This window comes from Cydia strobilella, chromosome 5, assembly GCF_947568885.1.
Source record: "Cydia strobilella chromosome 5, ilCydStro3.1, whole genome shotgun sequence".
Taxonomy (NCBI): Eukaryota; Metazoa; Arthropoda; class Insecta; order Lepidoptera; family Tortricidae; genus Cydia; species Cydia strobilella.
Genome location: NC_086045.1, coordinates 11141662 through 11162953, shown reverse-complemented (window position 1 = coordinate 11162953; position 21292 = coordinate 11141662). Strand labels below are relative to the sequence as shown.

Here is a 21292-nt window from a genome sequence, read left to right as displayed (position 1 = left end):
CGCGCAGGGGCTCGGAGGAGGGCGTATGCCCATCTCCTCCCCCCCACCTAGCGAGGTCTGGGCAGCGGCGCGGGGGCGTCGCTGCCCATTACATAGGCCTCGCAGAGAAGGCGCGCGTGGTGTGCCCACGCGCCTTCTGAGGAGGCAGGGCTAGAAGTTACTGGCCCCCCAGAGAAGGGCCCGCTGCATGTAGTAGTGGCGGGCGGCGCCGGCGTGGTCACGGTTGCGTACTTAAGAGAACCCGTGGCCACGCCCCATTGGCTACGCGCAGGCATACCGTTGATTTTTTAGTGGGTAGTGGCGCCTTTTGCCGAGTCCCACATAACCCGCACTTTCTCCCCCGAGGGTGTGGGTATGCATAAAGCATTTTTCCAACGGAAAAAAAAAAAAAAAAAGGTTAGGTTAGTTTTTTTTTCTTTTTTGCAAACAATTCCTTTAGTTTAAATAATATTTTGAAACATAATAATTTCCTCACAGATGATGTGAAAAGCAGTAGGTATGTGTAGCAAAATTCAGAATGTGTCAATATAAAGAATGTGTCGCCAGTATAATGAATTGGCATTCAATCAAACGCAAAAAAAATTACATCTCACGGCTCTCCGGACTCACGGCCGGCAGTATTTAGGAGGCAGGTTGTTAGGGTTCTCGGCCATCATCACACTTCCCAATAATATTATGCAATTAGACATGTAATAATTATTTATGAAATTTTGTAATTTGTAATTTAGTGTAGTTTTAGGATAATTTTATAATTAATTTAATTGCTGTGCAGTGCATGCTTGCTTTGGATGGCATTCTTACGTAATACCTACCACTTCAGTACTTTTTGTTACAATATTGAATGTTGTCTGTTTAGTGTGCCTTTTAAATAAAATAAAATCCATCATTACGCTCAGGATTCTATTTCAATTACAGAAACCTTAGGTTCATTCACGATGTACGATTGTACGCCCTGACCGTAAATATGTAAATTTGCTCCCTTGTGATACAATCTACTATTATACCTAGATATCGAGTAAAATAATATGGCTGTGATATACCTGCGGTCAGACAGAGACATGACCAAATTATAAGGGTTCCATAGGCTCTGTAATGACAAAAAAAAAACAAGTTTTAGGGCTAAGAACAAGTTTGGGAACAAATCAAATTATTTTATTATTATTATTTTTTTTTTTTTTAAGTAAGTTGTTAATAGATGGCAGCACCAGTCTCTCTCGCTACAACGTAAATCCGTAAGGAGTTCGTTTAGGAGGTGCAAGCGCGCAGTGCTTGCTCTTAGAGCAGGTCAAAGTCGCCTAGTCTTACTAAGATGGCATATAGTCGAGAAATTCGGACGGGCACCGCCGTGGCGGGGTGGCCTAGGGGTTCATGGCGTTAGCCGTGATAGCTAAAGACGCCGGTTCGAATCCGGCCTTCACCACTAGAGGGCTTAGTCACTTTTTCTTTAATATATGTCATATATTACAGTTTTTAAGTTTTAGGGCTAGTTAAATAAAAGCCAAAAATGTAAAAATAAGACGAATACGCTTAGCCCGCGCTTGATCAATCAACAATACGAGATTTTTAATTTTTTTCAAAATAAATAAAAAACAATACGAAATTAAGTCGTTAAGTATTAAAAAATACAAAAAGTTATGTCCCAGCATAATTACTGGGGATCGGACCAGGGACCTCCTTACTTCAAAGCGAATGTTCGCAAACTGCGCTTTGACAGCTCTTAGCTAAGCTGACGAAATTAGGCACTTATTCTCGAGTTAAAATATCTATATACCGCCTAAACCAGCCATACAAATATTCTGCTTTTTTACCATTTACTCTGTAAACATGTCTCAAAAAGAAAAAAAAAAACTGTTACGACTCGTCACTCGCGCGAGCTATCACGACTCCGCAATTTAAAAAAAATCCCAAAAACCGGATCGCCAAAAAAATCTATTTCATCATAGAATTTGGTTACAAAATTTCACTAGAATCGGTTGAGAATTGCGATCTGTAGAGGAGAACATGCGGACATACGAAAGCAAAATGCCCGAGTCAAAACGTAGACCTTCGCTGGCTGTGCTTTTATGTATGTATTTTTTTGTTTTGAAAAAAAAAACCTAATTAATGCACAAACACAAACTGGTGGTAATTTAAGTTGGTATATAGGTTCACCTTTTATTTATTTTGATACTTATATTATACATATTAAATATTTACATCTTTTGTCATATATATTTTAGCGCCATGTTTCATCTTTGCCGCCTATTTGTTTAATCAGATTAACAACACAATCACAGGAATGAATAAGCTGTCTTTACATCAGACTGTTCCGTGTTTCTTATGTTTAACAAAAACTTTGTTGTTCAGAAGTAATATGAATCTATAATACTTTATTCTTTTCTCCGTTTTCGCCGACGGCCTACTGTATAATATATGCTCAGCCTGTCTTCTTTGTCGGAATTAATTTACCTTTTATCTGTCATCCCCGAATGGATTTTTTCAGTTAAGCAACAGAAAAACGTATGAAAGGAAAGTCATTTTTTTAAACTTTATTGTGTCTTTATAATATTCATTACACATGTAATTTATATTGTAACGGTTATTAACCGTTCAGTATCATTATTAATTTATTATACAATACATACAACAAGTTTTAATACTATCATTTACCTGTATACAATAAACTTTTGACATAATAATAACTGGTAATATTATTCGAAATTCTGTTACTTAATTAGCAAAATTCAAGAAAAAACATGATAATGACAATGTACTCGAAGATCGCATTTATTTCGTATTTTAGCAAACTTTGTAAAATTGATTGCACAAGGGATAAGAATTATTTACAATTTGGGTTAAATAAACATTCACGACAAAAACAAACCGATAATTTAAAGACAGTATCTGTCTCGAAAGCACTTTATTATCATATATATTCATCATTCATTATTAATTAAAATATTATCAGGACGGGCAAATTGTCGAAAACATAACGGGTTTTTTAGTAATTTTCCGTGAAACTACATCCTGTTTCCAAAAACACAACTCAAGAAATCTGGAATGAGAATTAATTTCTAACTAATTTTTTATGCAAAATTTATGTTTTTTGTCTAAATTTATGCTTACATTACTATGTTATTCTTACTGTTTTTGTTGCGACGAGATGCTACTTGTATGCCGCAGTTCTCAATTTATTAATAAGATTCAAATAATCATCTTCGGTACCTTTGTACTTACTTTCTATACAACATTATTTACAACATCATTGAAATCAGCAAAACGTTCGCTAAAACTTACATAAAAATGTACAGTACACTTCTCACCACAGATATAGTAAAGCTAGGTGTAATGATTCGTATATTTTACTCGTTATATTATTTACAGTTTTTCTAAACACTTCTTGTCATTTTTAAATAGTATTGTCAGCTGTTTATACATCCTGTCTTCTTGGTTTCCATCAAAGAAATACTTACCTTCCAAATGCTTCTAATCTATTTAATAACAGGATCACATGCTTTTTTTAAATCTGTTTTTTTTTTGTTTGCGAAATATATATAAATTAAAATTAAGTTTTTTAACAGTCGGAGTCAGGTAAACTTAACGGTAAGCTCCTTTCGAGAAGAAAAAGTAAAAATTATACAACTAATACTCAGATGACTTATTATAATATACTATATACAGTTCAGTACTAAACAAGCGCTTAGCTACTTGCTCAGGGATTTAATATTATACTTTACATAACACAACCCACACTAATTAATAGAAAATAGTTGCTCTCACTTCTGTTATTAACATTTGCTTTCCGCCTTTATGTGGCTAATGAAAGCGTTAATGCTAACAGTAGAAGCTGTGTAAAACTGTATTTACATGTAAATGTCGGCAGGTATGTGTCAGGAGAGCGCAAGGATGAGGCAAGCGGCCAGCACGAGGCAGTGTGTCGGAGACATGGGAGCGAAGGTCTGCCCGCCGCGCTGCATCGCCGCCGGGTACTCACCTGATAAAGGAAAAATCGAATTTGCTTCTTTGGCAAAAATTAAAACTGCTCTGAGAAAGGCCGTTACAATATAGGTATTATTAATTTATAACTCAATACTTAAATATTTGAGGACACATTCCCAGTAAGTACAAAAATGAAAGGCGATTTTTTTTAAACTCCTCTTCTTTTGGACAGCTATATGGTGTGGAGCCGTCAACTAAGTACCTATTGTACGATGAATTTTATTGACAAATCACCCCGCCCCCCATACTTATTTTATTTCTCTCAACCAATTTAAAACTGGGCCTCTTTAAAAGTTTTATGGCGCCAAACACGGGCGCTCTGGGCGTCCGCTAGCCGCTAGCTAGCGCGGGTGCACGGAGCGTACAAAATGGCAACACATCGTGACGTCACTGTATCACTTTGCTTAGAAGCCGTTTCAATATATGGAAAACAAGGAAATTGCGATTTTGTAGGTGAAATGTTGCGTTTATATATATATTGTTGCTATACATTTTTTTTAAATAAAATGTAAGGAATCGTAGGTTACCGTTATTTTTTACGTATTTGAGTTTAAAAAAAAGTTTATTATCGAAACTGAGGTCTTGTATTTTTTTATTATTCCCATATATTTTTTAAGTTTCCAATTTATTGTGATAAATTGCTGATATTCTATCCACTTAACTAGATTTAGTTATAAATTTCAACAAGTGTCAACTACATTCACTATATTTTATTTTCACTATTTTCTTTTAACGTATGTCTATTGTCTGTGTGTTTACGAATAAAAACTATTATATTCTATTCTATTCCCATCTTAAAGGCCGGCAATGCACTTACAACCCCTCTGGTATTACACACCCGTCCATGGGCGACGGCAATCGTTTACCATCAGGTGATCCGACTGCTCGTTTGCCTCTTATATCATAATAAAAAACAGTAGGACCAATAAATGGAGAAGTAATGGCTAATTTACAAAGTGCGCCCGAATGAAATATGTTGGTATATAGATTATAGACTCATTAACTTGTTTGTCTATTACTACATAATATATCTATTAACAACAAAAAAATACAGGTCTACAGTCTTCCCTTTCAATAAATTAATCGTCAATTTTGAAGTCGTCCTGGATACTTTTCTTAAACATTTTTGTAATAGGTAATATGCATTATGCCCTAGTTCTTAAGCAATCGAATGACACCTCTTTTTACATGCGTGGGCGATATTTGGAAAGATAATGGTTAATTTTACTAAGTGAGCCCGTGTTTAGGCCATAACACTTTAAAGGAGTAAAATTTTAAAACGGTTGAGAAAAAAATAATAGGTATTGGTGATTAACGGATTCACATTAGTTGTCCCAACAAATTTTATATGAACGCTATATGTATAGATATGCTTTTTCAGTACAAAAACAAACAACATTTAACATACAAATAGCGAAAGAGCTGCCGGACAGGCATTTTTAATATGCCGCTCCGAGGATATTTTCGGTCGACTCTCTTTTTAAATTTCATCGTCATTGCACTCTTTGACCTAAATATACATATCATTGCAGTGAATTTTTATGATTTGGTCGGAAATCCAGGTGATGTAGTGAAGACGGTCGAATTTAAGACTCCGTGCCCGGTCCGGAATTCACTTTGGAGTAAACTGTAAATTACTAATTTGATACAATATGCTTAAAGTAGATGATATTTCCTACCAGTGAGTAGTGAGCGCTTTGTGATCGTTTTTAAAATGTTGTTTCGAGCTTGAGATTTTAGGTAATTTTTTACCGAAAATTTATTAAGTTTTTGCGAAGTAACTTTGTTATAAATATTAGCTAAACAAATACAAACCACTAAATACGTATAGCTGTTTTTACGTCAAAATACAGTATTCAGTGATGGCAAAATTATCATGATTTTTTATCGCCAAAACGGCCCTCGCAAATCTCTTACACAGATCCAGAACATAATAAAAACATTAACGCACCCATCTGAAAGACACGTTTCATACTTTTGATTTATCGCCATCGTTGTTTTAATGATAATGGCCTTTATTCGGGATTTTTACTCTTCCCTGGGATTTTAAAAATGTATTTCCTTTCTCTTATCTTACGCTCGTTTATCAACTAGACTGGGATGTCTTTGATAATAAGGCCGCCTTGAGTTGCGGAGATTGTATTTTTTATATCGGTTCCTTTTTAAGGGATAACTATCAGAAGTACCTAACTGACTCAGATGGAATTTAAATTCAAGAAATACCTAAACAGTTACATAATTTTAATGATATTTAGAAAGCACGCTGACCGAGCTAAACGAAAAGAGTAGGTAACTCATAAGCAAAGTTTAAGTCTGATATAGTTAAAAAAAATACTTTTGGAATGAGTAGTGGACAAAGTCATAGGTACGACATGCCAAAACTCATTCTCCCTAATATTTTGGATTACTTATATAAAAACAGGTGGTTTGAATTTTATAACATTTGTACTTAACAATTCGATTCGAATTCGAGGTAAATATTGTTGTATCATAAACGTTAAGCAAAAAAAAACACACTGAAGGATTCCCAACATATCAAAATATGGAGTAATCCATGTTAGTTAAAATAAATAATAAACTTTGTTGACGGTAAAAATATAAGCTAACTCACCATTAAGCACATGCACAACGATGCTCTTGGATTGTGCATTGCTCGGATTGCACTGGTAAGTGCCCGAGTCTGAGGGCCTGGCCTGCTGGATGAGCAGGAACGAGGTGGTTGTCTCCCCCTTCTCCGTCACCACGGACACTCCGCCGCGGGGAGAGTCATAGCTGATTATCTGTAAGAGAAACGTACACATATGATACAACTATACATATTTATTCCGACTACATCCGCGTATTATGCCCTGTTACAAGTATTTACGTAGGTACAATGCCGATTTAGTACCATAAAACATAAATAACAATTAACAACATAATAGCCGAAAATAGCCAATCATTAAATACAAATATGTGTAAAACGCTCGCGTGACACCGAATCGTAACATAAACTGCTATAATAGTAACGATGATACGGAGCATCAAAAGTCACATGCAAACAACAGAGTAATTTGAATAAAAAGTGGAATCTACGTGTTTACTTTTCTAAAGCGGATCGGCCAATATTGCAAGTGGCAGGCACTTTAAGCGTTCTTTTAAGTATATTTCTCAGAAATATGTTACTTTAAAGTATAACAGTTTAGGTTTTTAAAATAATATTTAAACAGACGTAAATGGGGTCAAGCACTGAGTAAACAAACACATCTTATACCTTTTTAGGGTTCCGTAGCCAAAAGGCAAAAAACGGAACCCTTATAGATTCGTCATGTCTGTCTGTCTGTCCGTCCGTATGTCACAGCCACTTTTCTCTGAAACTATAAGAACTATACTGTTGAAACTTGGTAAGTACATGTATTCTGTGAACCGCATTAAGATTTTCACACAAAAATAGAAAAAAAAAAAACAATAAATTTTGGGGGTTCCCCATACTTGGAACTGAAATTCAAATTTTTTTTTCATCCAACTCATACGTGTGGGGTATCTGTGGATAGGTCTTCAAAAATGATATTGAGGTTTCTAATATCATTTTTTTCTAAACTGAATAGTTTGCGCAAGAGACACTTCCAAAGTGGTAAAATGTGTGTCCCCCCCTGTAACTTCTAAAATAAGAGAATGATAAAACTGAAAAAAATACATGATGTACATTACCATGCAAACTTCCACCGAAAATTGGTTTGAACGAGATCTAGTGAGTAGTTTTTTTTTAATACGTCATAAATCGTAAACCGCAATTTCCCTTTCACTCACGTTTCACATAAAAAATACATTGTTAAAATTATGTAATGTACGGAACCCTCTTTGCGCGAGTCCGACTGGCACTTGGCCGGTTTTTTCAATTCAATTAATTCAATTCAATATATTCTTTATTCAAATAGGCCTAGCAACAAGCACTTTTAAATTGTCAAGTTTTAAATATTACCTTAATCTAAATATCAGAGCAATTTATTGATGCAGTTATTATTATTCTTAAAAACATTGAATTATTATAGATATGTCAAACTTAATAATAAGAATTCACAAAAGGATGGTTTTGTATATATATTTATATATTTCGGGGATCTGGGAAACGGTTCTAACGATTTCTATGAAATTTGCTAAATGGAGGTTTTCGGGGGGCAGCTAGGTCTTATCTCTAGGAAATGCGCGTTATTTTTAAGTTTTTTTGTTTTTCGAGAAAAGCTCGGTCTCCCAGATGTTACATAATACGAGTAAATGTTTGAATCGAAATACTTTAATTTTGATATAGTGTTAGTTTGACATTTTTGAACTGAATGTTATTAACGTATTATTTATTTGATTCATATGAAGACTCACTTAAAGACAAACGTCCTGTCTTATGGCTATAAATATTGCCGTGCGACCTAAATTCAAAGTTTAAAATTACCACAATGAAATAAAACTATGAAAACGGATTATATCCCGATATAATACATCCCGACGTCGGGATGTATTATAAATTCAATATACGCGATATAATCCGTTTTCATAGTTTTATTTCATGAGTAACTATCGCGGTAACCGAAGACAATATTATACCACAATGAAGTTTAAAATTTCAAACAAATGTGACGTTTTCAACCAAAAGGTACCACATTGTCGCTTGTCGCAAATATGTTTCATAAAGCTTGTAAAGGTGCACTAAGTTCTATTAGTTCATTGAACCTATATCCGTATATATTTTTAGCGATTTATTTGCTGAATTCTTATACAAAGTCAATCATGTCGCGACAGGTGAATAACATGACGTAAATTGGAAAAGTTTCAAAGAAACCAATTCTATAGGTGACGTTAAAAAAAGGTTAAGTCAAATAATTCAGTCAAAATTGTGTTTGAATACGCAAGCGGATGTACAAGTGTCTACTCTGAATTATTGTCAAATTTGTCCACAGATTCTTATTACTTACCTACATTCGAAATAACGATTATTAAACAATCAGTTGCTGCTTTGTTTAGGCTTTGTAAGCTGGTTAATGGTGAAATAAGTTCTGTCAAAGACTTTGACAAGCTTAAACAGTGATTTTATTTGTAATATAGGTACCTAAGTTACAGATTATTTAAGTAAGTTTACAATATGATATAGTTTACAATAGAAGTAAATTTAAAAACATCGAATTTGAATTCAGCTAGGCGAATTAGTAATATGGCACCATTTTCTGAACTCGTTAGAGGACGACCTCTGCACATTCAAACGAAATGATTTGTGTGTAATTTGTACAAATAATTATTGGCAATAAGATAATTTTTTTAATAAATCTAACCGAAAGTCAAGTATTACAGTGGAAAATTCAATCAAGAGGTGATAAGGAGAATGATTTATAATTTTCATGATATGTACAACTTATAGTAAATATCTATAGGTATAGTAAATTTATTATGCTTATGCGTTTTTTTGCAAGTTGTATATACACAACAGAACTATACGTAAGAAGAGCGTAAGTAATGTTTTTACCTATTATCTATATGACATTACATATTGACACTAACCTAGGTGAGCTGTCTCAATATTAGTAATAGGGGATATTACTGGAATGTTCTTCCACCAGAATGCAGCACTAGCCTTTTTAGTAAACCATAGAGTAACTTTATACATACTGTACCTTTAGTAGGTTTTTGACAAGTTTTCAGAAATAATAAAATATGAAATTGATGCACCAAGGCGGTTTGTTTACAGAGGACCTACCGGGAAACGTGAATCCGAAATTTCGCTATCTGCCTCTTTATCGCTCGAATATGCAAGAGTGACAGAGATGTTAGATAACGAAATTTCGATTTTCTTGTTTCGCGATAGACCCTCAGATTGCGGTAGTAACGCCCCCTACGCAGAGTTTCGCGTAATATTCCCTATTCTCTAATTCTCGTAATGGTGTAAGCGGCCGTACTTGATTTATTTGCTAGAACTGTTATATATGTACAATGTATATTTTTGTCCACTGTTAATTAAAGCAATGAACAATAGTGCATTATCATTCAAAATCTATAAAAATAATAAAATAATATAATCCTAGTTTAACATTCGGCAATGAAATGTATTTATATTTGATTTTTTAGCATTAAATGGCAGATTGTTAATAGTAAACCGGTTAACAGATACTAATTAAAAGTATCATAAAATTATGCCAACCAAAATGAGAATGACCGCACCGCAGTGACGCAATAACTGGCTGTAGAACATGAGATGCTGCAACTCTAGCGAAACGAAAATAATCAAATTCAAATAGTACTTTAAAAAGGACACATACTTACAGGTAACCTAACCTAAACTTACCTATAAGTACCTTGTTGGACTTTTAGTATAAACAAACATTTTAGCGCATCCCAGTCAACCTTACAATACATATTCCTATTATAATTAACTATTTAACTGACGTGAGTACGCCACAACCAGGAGACTTTTTGTTATACATTTTAGCAAACAGCAGGCTTAGCATAGGAGCGCCGCAACAGTATCTCGCCCGCAAGAAAGACTCCCACAAATATAAGTAACTATGATCATATTCATTGATATTCTTACAAATAAATAGTCGATGTCGCTATCGCGCGTAGTAGCTTTAGTCAAATGAAATAAAAAATCGCATAAATTACCGCATCATTGTGGTTCCAAAAAATGTAAGCAGGTGGCTCTGGAGAGTACAGCACTACGCACGTCAAGTTTATCGTGCTCCCTCGGTCTATGTACAGGTCTGGCCCGCCGATGATTTCCGTAGTAGGTTCTGGGAACAAATTGTTTGTTGAGAATAATATGAAACAAAGTTTCATAACTTCATATACCAGGTGTGGCCTGTAACACGAGAAAAAAATTGAAACTTAATATCCTACTCCTCAAACGATAAAACTTTTATGAATCTTTTAGTTCCTATTTTTCATACAAAATAAATATTGGCCTCAATGTACGCTAACATTATTTTAATTTATGTAAACATAACAAAATTTGCAATATATTGCGTCTTAGAATAAACTTTAAAGTGTACTAAAAATCAAAACACAGGTTATTTTTAAAGGTTGCTTAACAAATGTTGATCAGTTTGAGGAGTACAGCCTACAGTACAAAGTAATTTATTGCTCCTGTACAGGCCACACTCGGTATATGCATTCTGGCCATCGGAAACATTTTTTTTATAATTAAAGCACATTATATTTTATTAAAACGATTTAGATTTTTTGTTTATAAAGTATTTATTGTATTATGTCTTAATCAAAGTTGAACACATTTATGCTCCATACGTTTACTACACTTTACTACCACACGTTACTATTGAATACACAATTCTGATGCTATGCTTATAGAATCAAGAATGTTGTTAAATACTAACGTCATATTAGATTGCAATGACAAAAAGTCGATAGAAGGTTTAGAAGCTAAGTTTGAAGTCGTGTTGTTATCTTTGGTTATATACTTATGCGAGCTCAGGCGAGTCGAGTTTCTGGAAGAGCCAATAAATATGATCGAATCAAAAACTTTACATGTAAAAATATGCAAGTCTCACAACGCAATTCTTTTACTACAAAAAAAGTTTTGAGATGTAATATGTGAAACCAAGTCGGTATTTTAGTCGGTAGTCAGGGGATGTTAAAACCGTATCAATATTAGATTATAATGACTTCTGTTAGAAGGTTGTTCATTAATTACCGGACATCCTGTAGATCTGTATTTTGTTGTGTGTGCGTAGGTATATGTGTGTCGCAGCTTTGTTATAGCTACCGAATCAAAAACCGGTAGATTATTCTGATAATATATGTACTTAAGTACAAGATGGTAACTACCAAACAGATAATTATATGTATTAAAATTAAAAAAGCAAATAAGTGTTGTAGCATAAACTTGTCACATCTACTAACTATTCACCGATATCAAGCATGCGAATATCAACACCGTGGGTAATTTTATCTGTGATGTTATCTAGAAATCGTGAAATAAAATTTATGTACGTACATCCAGATACGAGTAACTTTATACTTACTTGGGAAACATATTTTATCTCGGTAACTTTCTGGCATCTCGTTTCTAAACCGTCTGAAGTGAATATATGTATATTTATTGTAGTAAGATTGTTTGTAATTTACGCCTTTAGGATTTACGGTGGTTATTATGTTCCTATTAACATACTATAGGTAAGGGATAAAATTTAATTAATGTCACTATGAGGTTATGTATGGGGTGCGTCCATTAATTATTTATCTAATACGATTAGTCGGAACGTCCTGTCTGTCTGTCCACCCGAGGCTTTGCTCCTTGATCGTTAATGTTAGAAACCTGCAATTTGGCTGCATATTTAAATCAATTATGGCGACAAAATGGTAAAATAAAAACTAGAAAAATAAATTAATTATAAGTGGAAAAATTCACTGTCTTGGGTGGGACTTGAACCCACGACCACTAAAAAAATGTTTAGGGTACCTCGCCTACACACGTAAAATAAGGATAAATTTGATTTCGCTTTAACTCTATTGTGTGGTGTGTCGTTGAATAGGTCTTACAACGAATAGGGGTCTTCAATAACAACTTTTTTGATGAAGTGAATATTTCAACCCTCCTAACTAACCTTTGAACGTGTACAAACTATGAAAATATCGTGAAAGTAGAGCTTAATAAAAACTTTCAATTAAAACTATATTAGCGAATATGATCAGTCAAGCAGTTTTTGAGTTATCGCACAAATCTTCCTTTCTTAGTAAAAAGCGCTGCAGGTATCCTCTCCTTTTCTAGGGTTCCGTACCCAAAGGGTAAAAGCGGGACCCTATTACTAAGTCTACACTGTCCGTCTGTCCGTCCGTCTGTCTGTCACCAGGCCGTATCTCATGAACCGTGATGGCTAGACCGTTGAAATTTTCACATATGATGTATTCCTGTTGCCGCTATAACAACAAATACTAAAAGAAGAATAAAATAAATATTTAAGTGAGGCTCTCATACTTTTTCCCATTAATGTTTTGCCGTTTTTTGGGTAATGATACGGAACCCTTCGTGCGCGAGTCCGACTCGCACTTGGCTGGTTTTTTTTTTGAGTACGTACATGTGTACTAGTAGCCAGTAGCCCCGTTCAAGGCAGCCTGTTGTGACGGACGGGTAACTCCGGAACCCCATGCTCGGCATGCTCGTGGCCGGTTTTTTCATTTGCGTATGAAAATGCACGTACAAGTAAAAAATAAATGTGGAATTCAATTGCTGATAATACTTGGGTCTACCGTTAAATGGCTCGTTAACCTTTAATACTACAACGCAGTATTTCTGCTTAATCTACATAAATTCTGATACGGCATCTAATCAAATATTTTAATGGCAAATTGCTTCAGTAGCTTTTTTAATTGGTATGGTTTACGATTAAGGCGCTAGTCGCAATTTTTGGCCGTAAACTCTTATTTCTAGAGTATATAACATTATGCGCATTATGTTCAGCGTTGGAGGTAATGGCGACCAAATGAAAGCAGGGATACTAATAATCTAGTTTTAATGTTTACAGAAGGCTGGTTGGACGGTTCAACAAAAAACTATTAAAAAATATATAATTATGAATCTACATTTTATGTACAACATTCCTAACGTTTGACTTTTTCCCTGTGACTTATAGTTTTTTCATAAAAGGAACATTACGACAGGCCGTTTTGCGACTAACTTTGCTTATATCTCCTAAACGGTTTATTCGATTAAAGTTATTTTTAAACTTAAATAAATGTTTTAACAGGCACTACAAATGCAACGTTTCATAATGTTATTTTTTTTCAAGAAATCGAATATTATTCAACATTTCGTGTGTATGTAGCTCCAAAAAGGCGTGGCCGGCAGTCGTGTGCTAGCTTTGAGACGAGGAGGCTGTGTCGCTCGTCGCTTCGTGCCTTCCTTGTACTCTGTATGCTTGTGCTGAGCCCAAGTGCAATAAAATTGGAATTATTGTGGCCAAAGACTAAATAACTGCAGAAAGTTGATTTGGTTCTGATGCGTTTTAGCGCGCTGAACACGGTGTTTCGCAGCCTATTACGAAAATAATGACAATATTTCCACTTATGTTTGAGAAAGCTTCATTTGAAATAAAATAAAAAAATTCTAACATGCGCGGACTCGCGGACATATTGGCATTTTTACGTTTTTAATAAACTTCGATTCCTAACAAAATAGGCTATCAAATTGGCTATTCTGATTCTGATCAAATTACGTTGTATATAGATATCTATTTATTTATTTTTAGGTAAATTATTTTTTTAATTGTGTTGGGAGACTGGGTGATCTCCCATTGATTGGTGGTGGTTGATGATGAAAACGAACAGTGACAAGTAAGTCAATTGATATTATTTTATAAGCTAATCATAAATGAAAGTAGGCATAATCCAAATATAAACTATTTATAAATAATGACCCTTACAATTGATTAAGCCGTTTAGTAAAAATACCAATATTTTTGTTGTTTTGCTTCTAAACAATTGCTTCTAAAACGGGTCAGAATGCCCTTTCATATAATACCACACACGATAGGTTTCTGAACAAAATAGTTATTTGTGCAACAAGAGAGGAAAGTTGGTTTTTCTTGCGAGTGTTTATTTTGAGTCCCGAGAAAGCGAGATTCTATAATTGAATCACGAGCCAAGCGAGTGATTCTAAGGTAGAATCTTGAGCGTAGCGAGGGACTCAAAAACACGAGATGTAAAATAACTTTGCTCTCGTGTTGCACACATAATTTTTCACCTCAGTAGTGAGAACATATTAAAGGTTAAAATGTATTTCGAATTACACAGAATAAACAGAAAAAAAAGTATTATAATATGTACGATACGATAAGATACGATACGATACGATACGATACGATACGATATGTTACGATACGAGACCGGACCGGACCGGACCGGACCGTACCGTACCGGACCGTACCGTACCGTACCGTACCGTACCGTACCGTACCGTACCGTACCGTACCGTACCGTACCTTACCGTACCGTACCGTACCGTACCGTAAGTTCATGGCCTTCACTAAATTGAAAAGCTACATTGTTGCACTCCCTGAAGTGAGGAAAGTCGCACTTTCCTCACTCCAGGGAGTGACGAAAGTAGGCTTGTTCGAGCTGCTGAGGTGAAAAATATATTTTTTTTTATACAAAAGAAAGATGACGTCATAACTTCTCTCCTTTTTATTTTATTTTTTTGTGCTTCAGGTCAAATTGATTTATATGGACTAAAGATCAATCGTGCCGATTTTCAATGCTTTAACACCATTTGCAGCATTTTACTGAACTTCGGGGTGAGCCGCCAGGACTATAAATAATATATTAAAGCTGCTTCTAGTTAAATTAAAATTATGGAGTACTTACCAACGACATTCAAATGAATAAAATGACTCATATGCGGCGTTGTAGATATTTGGCATTCGTAGATTCCAGAGTCTCTGTGCTGTGGATATTTAATCTGTAACAATAAATCAATAATAATATTCACTCTAACAAAACGCGTCTATTACGACAGATATAACCGCTAGGTGGCGCATGCGCGAACAGGCGTCCGTTCCGTAGCTGTGCGCGGCAATTACTATGGCTAGACCTCAGAACTGGGGGCGGCCGCATTTACTTGTAGCGGCGGGACGAAACCGCGGAGTGAGTCACGCCTGGTAATAGTGGCTTTCAAAAATATGTAAAATCTAAGTAAATTTAAGATCTTGCGGTAACGCTTTAGATATTTTACTTAAGTGAGCAAAATAAAAATGTAATTGCATACTTATAATTGACATTCTATCTGTGCAATGTTATGATCGCATCAATCCGCGTTGATGTAACAAACAATAAAATTTGTGGTCTAAAAAATACAAAAAAATACAGCGCATAATAGCTGTTTGTATTTTAATGCTACAAAAGCAAATATTTCACGCTATACATTCATTAAGTATTATGAATGACAAATTTCCAATAAAGTTTAGTTGACACTGTTGTGTTTTTCGTAGCGTAGTCCATAGTTGTTTAGTGGAAATTGACAATATTTTGACATTTTTACAGAACTTGACAGTTTAGATGTAATTATTTCAGAAGAAAATGCAAATTGCTATATTTATTGTGACAAAGAGAAGAGAGACTAAAGACGCCGTGAGTTTAGGTCGCAGCCTCGCAGCTCGCTAAGTACCGAGCGTACAGTCGAGCGTGCCCGGGGTCGTTGTTATTTTTTAGTAACTTTTAATTAACCCTTGAAGTGGCAGGAACCGCCTCGCGTACAATTAACGTCATTTAAATTTGGAATTTGATTAATTAAAATAAAATCGTAATTCCTTCAACTCAAAAATGAGGTATGCCACTTGAAAGGTAAAAAAAAGTAAAAAAGTTTTTAAGTTTTGTGCAGAAATTATTACAGTTTTTTATGGTGTGTTTTAAGACCTATGTTTGTGATTTTTTTCGATTGACCGAAAGTTGTGTAAATGAATCAATGAATTTACTTGAGAAAAGACTCAATATTGATGCTGTTAATATTATTTGGCAACCGTATTATGATCTAAAAAAACGCTTTTATTGCTGACTATGCCTTTTTCCTTTGCACTTCTATTAAGTAATTCCATAAAACCTTTGTAACGATAAATTTTAATAATACATTTTATTTTCAAAGCACGGTAAGGCTAAAAGTGTGTAGTTTTGTTCTCCATTCGTGCATAGGTGTACCACAGCGAGCTGCAAAAGTGCATACCTACTTTATAAATAAATTCAGCAGCTGATACTTGCAGCTGTGTGCAGCTATATGGTTCTCGGTAGCTAACTACCGAGAACCATATAGCTACATTGATGAGACTAAACTGATGCGTCCTTGTATATTATTAATGCAATAAAATGATACCCGTGATTTGGTCGGAGATAACATTTTGTATCTACGGAAATATATCACAACCCAATAGACACGAGTTTTTCTTTTTAATTTTAACATTATTCTTAAATATGGAGTAGACTACACTTAATTATAAGTAAAACTTATTAACCTGCAAGGTCCAGTCCTCGGAATGCGGAAGGTGAATGGCTCTAAATCGCTGATCGCTCGTGTATGTGTAGCGTCCCACGGTCAGCAAGTGGATGTCTCTGTGACGCACCCAGGACACTTGCATGTTCAGCTGAAACAATATCACAATGACAAAATTATGACAAAGTGACAAGGATAATATCGACGATGTCGTTTCCTATGCAAAATGTATAATTGTGTAAGGTTTATTTTTTATATCGATTGATTTATCCTTACAATAAAAATCTACCAAATGTAAAAAAATGATTTGGAAGTAAAAAAAATGTATTGAGCCCTATTCCAATTTCTAAAACAAGACCCAGACTACTTATTACGCAAAAGTTATAATAGTAGGAGATAAGTTATAAGAAATATATACCTACTCTGTTATTTATTTATGGTAAGAAATTATGATAGATAATACAAACATTGACACATTGCAACTAAATTGCAATGTGTCAAATAAATAACAGATGAGGGTATATATTTCTTATAATGAATCTTAGACCCAAGTTATTTAAAAACAAGTAGTAGGTTAAAAAGACAATTTTTTTTAAATGTTCTTGATTATAAAATGTTTTCACATAAATAATGCTTAAGGTGAAATACATGCCAAGAAAATTGTAATTATAATATGTACGAGTATATTGTATTAGAAGTCCATAAGCGGCCAGCCGAAATTGTGGTATAATGTGTGTGGTTCATTCCTAAAGCACGGCTCCTTAATTTCATGTTTCGTAGATTGGAAATTTCCTTTTAGAATTTGAATCGTTACCCGCATCACTGATGCCTCTTCCCACCATCCCCCTTCAAGGCTGCTTATCGCCAAAAGGGTTAAATTTCGATTGCGAAATTAGAGAAATTCTCTCGGGTTTTAAGCCCGGAAATACTGAACAATTTAGGTTGAATTTAATGATAAGTGACTTTCACAACAACAAAGACTTCTGAAAGGCTCTATGCAAAAAACCAAGACTGCTCAAACATTTTCTGGCAGGTAGTATATAAACAGTACACAACTACAAACTAAGATTTCGAGATGAGTAATAGTATCTTAACACGTAACATTATTTAAACATGGCATTGTATATTCATTTAGAAATAAGCTAAGATAGATTATAGTATTGTGATATTTGTGATAATGACTAGAATTTCCGTAAAATCCATTATAGGCGTGGAACCCTATAAAACCCTGTAGAACCGCATACAGCTACAAACTCCGAACTTAATAGTTGTCTGTCTTCACGTGAAAAATGACGAGGCACCTTAATCTATTACTTTTGTTTTCAACAACAAAGCACATCCATCTAACAAATTGGCCTCGTGTTATTCCAAATTTAGGTGTTGTCAATCAACGGCAATGTGATAACGGAAATGTGCCACCCCTTAATTACTTTTGAAGATAAATCTAATTAATTATAATAACAAATAATATTAAACATAAATTGATTCAGAATTTATTGCTTTATTTCGTCTCATTTCGACGTAAACTTTCTCAGATTGAACTAGAGCACAGGATCTTAACAGTTTAGCTTGACGTCGACAAATTTAATGTTCGTATAATTTTATAGAATTACTCGTACCCTACTTTAAAACCTTTAACTTTATCGATATTAAGGGGACGAAATTTAACTCTTCATTTCATTATCATTTCAAAAATAGGAAACAACTTTTTAGACGTAGAGAAAACCAGTATCTTTACGTTAAGTCACAGTATAAATACAAGAATAAGACTTATAATCTATTATTAAAGTTAAGTATAAACTAAGTAAATTAAAATAAATAAAGAAATAAAACTTACAGTCACAGTTTTACTGATATTAAGTATGCATGGGCAAATATTTTTCGAAAACTACAAAACATGAATTAACTTACACTTTTTTATATAATTTGATAAGTCATACATGGGAGTCGATAAGTACAAGATATGATAGGTGAGCCATGTTACAAAATATTGTAGGCACTGTTTTCGGATTCACGGGTTTTCAAAAACATTACAAAAACATGTAACTTTCCGGTCGTCTCTAAAACTCGATCAATTGCAGATTTTTGGGCCATTTTCAATCAGTTAGCATTGTGAGCGATGGCATTTTATGGATAAGAAACTAATACTCCGAAATAATTAAAATATGTATAGAAACAGTTATGAAAATTTACTTAATGTTGTCCAAAGCATGATGCGGACGATTAGAAAACAGTTACGAGAAATTGAAGGTGAAGGACTTTATTTTATATTATGTTTCCTTGTACTTAATATCAAATATGCTTTAGTTTGTCATTATAAAATCCTGAAACCAATAGCTATTGTCTTTATTTATGTTTCAGAAATTAAAAATTCTCACTACTTTAAGCCAACCCATTACACAGCTTTATGAGTTTGACCAAAAAGAGACCAACGGCACTTATAATTTTGCATGTCAGTACGAATAAGTATGACTTGTACTTCAAGCTAAGCATTTCTCTCACTCGATTGCTTTGCTTCATAAACAGCCGGAACATGGCTGCAGTTTTAACGTGGTCGTCCCAAATGGCGTGCGAAAAAAGACATCAAGCTGAATATAATCGGGCGCCACGAAATAAAATAGCGATCATTACGTCAGAGACGCGTAGAATTTAAACGGGCATGGTAAATCTCCTTTTAAAAAGCATCTGAGTGAGATCTCGTTAGTGAGTTGTTATTTATGTGGAAGATGTGGCTGCCTAATGAGGTTTTTATTTATAAACTCCACAATAGCCTTAAAGTTGTATTGTCCCATTGTTGCGTTTCATTTTAAGCCAGAAGCTGTGACCGCTATGTAAATTGGGCTGGCGAAATACGAGTAAATGGGTCTCGTTAGACGCGTGTACCGCTTTAGTTGTTATGTTAACCATTATGAAGGTACGAGTAGACGAGTAGGCCGCGCAGTCCAGCCGTTAAGCCTTCAAATTTATTTTATTTTAACCTTCATTAAAACTTAACAAAACTTCCGTGAGACACAGACATATTAAATATTGTATTAAGAACGGGTCCACTCACGTATTTCACCTTCAACGCAAGCTCCTGATGACACTTCTCGTTACGGTTGTTATTACTTCATGCAAAATAAAAACTGTGTTTTGAAAGTTATTCTTGCATGTGTGGACAATGAAAAATGACATTTAAATTGCGGTTGTTATGTCGTCAACAGTCGGAAATTGCAGCCGGCACGCGCAAGGTACCTATGGCGAAGACGGTGAGCAATAGGTATAGGCCGCCGCTATCAAAAGTTATCTTCTGTATACCTATAGGAAACACAGAACCTATTAACGCCACGTTCTACCATAAAAATCTGTACAGTTTAAGGGGTAAATGTCACTGGTATACTTGAACTTAATATATTATACACTCTCGTTTTATACTGCGTGATGTTTGTTTAATATAACCACAAACTTAAACGAGACCATGGTTTTAGTGGTATGAAATGATTCAGATTTTTTATTTTATTTACTCTTAACCACAACAGCACAATTAATTTTTGGATTTTTTTTTGAGCGGCAATGTATATTATCGGGATCACTTGTGATAGTTGTCACGTTGTGCCATTAATGCGACGTTTTGAGTTAAAACAAAGTAGTGATACATTGCTTGCTGAATTATTTGACCCTTTTATTATGTGGTCGTATCAAAAATACACATACAAGGACAGAAACGAAATATAAGTTGATATACGAATCGCTCGTCCAAAATATACACCCATCTGTAAAGAAAAAAAATCATGGATACGTGCCTACTACCATGCCTTACGTACAGCTGTCAAGCATGAGTATTTGATTTAAAGCCAGAAATAAAATAGTAACTACTCAGAGAACACTAGAAAGAAGCATGTTAAAAATAAAATTAAGAGATAAGATTAGACACAGTTAAATTAGACAGCAAACAAAAGTACTCGACGCTCTATCCTACGCCCAAGGCCTTAAATGGAAGTGGGTAGATCACGTGCGTGGCTAGGTACCAAGATGGCAGGTGGACAAAGACAGCGACCACATAGAAAGGGCCAGACGGAGACCGCAGATTTGGAAGACCAAAAGGGAGATGGAAAGACGAGATCGTAGAGATAGCCGTGCCGGGGAAAACTGGACAGAAATAGAATTTGATAGAGACAATTGGAAATGCCTGGAGGAGGCCTTTACCCGCCAACGGGTCCACACCTAAATAATAATGTCCACATTAAAATTTTAAAATATGACATTTTATTCTTACTGAACAATCAATATTTTCTCAATTAAATGGACAATTTATAAACAATGGAATAATAATATAAGTATACGAATGTAAATAAAAATAATAATTTATTAAAAACGATAATT

The 21292-nt window shown here is 34.6% G+C and overlaps 1 protein-coding gene and 1 non-coding gene across 3 annotated transcripts in view; one reads left to right on the top strand and one right to left on the bottom strand.

Annotated features, from left to right (window-relative positions):
- Window positions 1–1347: 1347 nt before the first annotated feature.
- Window positions 1348–1420, top strand: Trnas-uga (transfer RNA serine (anticodon UGA)). Its single transcript has one exon. It is a non-coding gene; the product is annotated as a tRNA-Ser (tRNA).
- Window positions 1421–2446: 1026 nt separating this feature from the next.
- Window positions 2447–21292, bottom strand: part of LOC134741691 (uncharacterized) — a 136188-nt gene continuing 117342 nt past the window's right edge. Inside the window, exons 4-8 of one of the 2 annotated variants that reach the window (XM_063674567.1) lie at window positions 16953–17081; window positions 15316–15409; window positions 10603–10730; window positions 6590–6758; window positions 2447–4000 (exon numbers count right to left, since the gene is read on the bottom strand). In XM_063674567.1, coding sequence (XP_063530637.1) covers window positions 3870–4000; window positions 6590–6758; window positions 10603–10730; window positions 15316–15409; window positions 16953–17081 — 651 coding nt within the window. In that variant the 3' untranslated portion in view covers window positions 2447–3869. The remainder of the gene's footprint in view (window positions 4001–6589; window positions 6759–10602; window positions 10731–15315; window positions 15410–16952; window positions 17082–21292) is intronic. The other variant, XM_063674568.1, reaches the window with a different exon arrangement.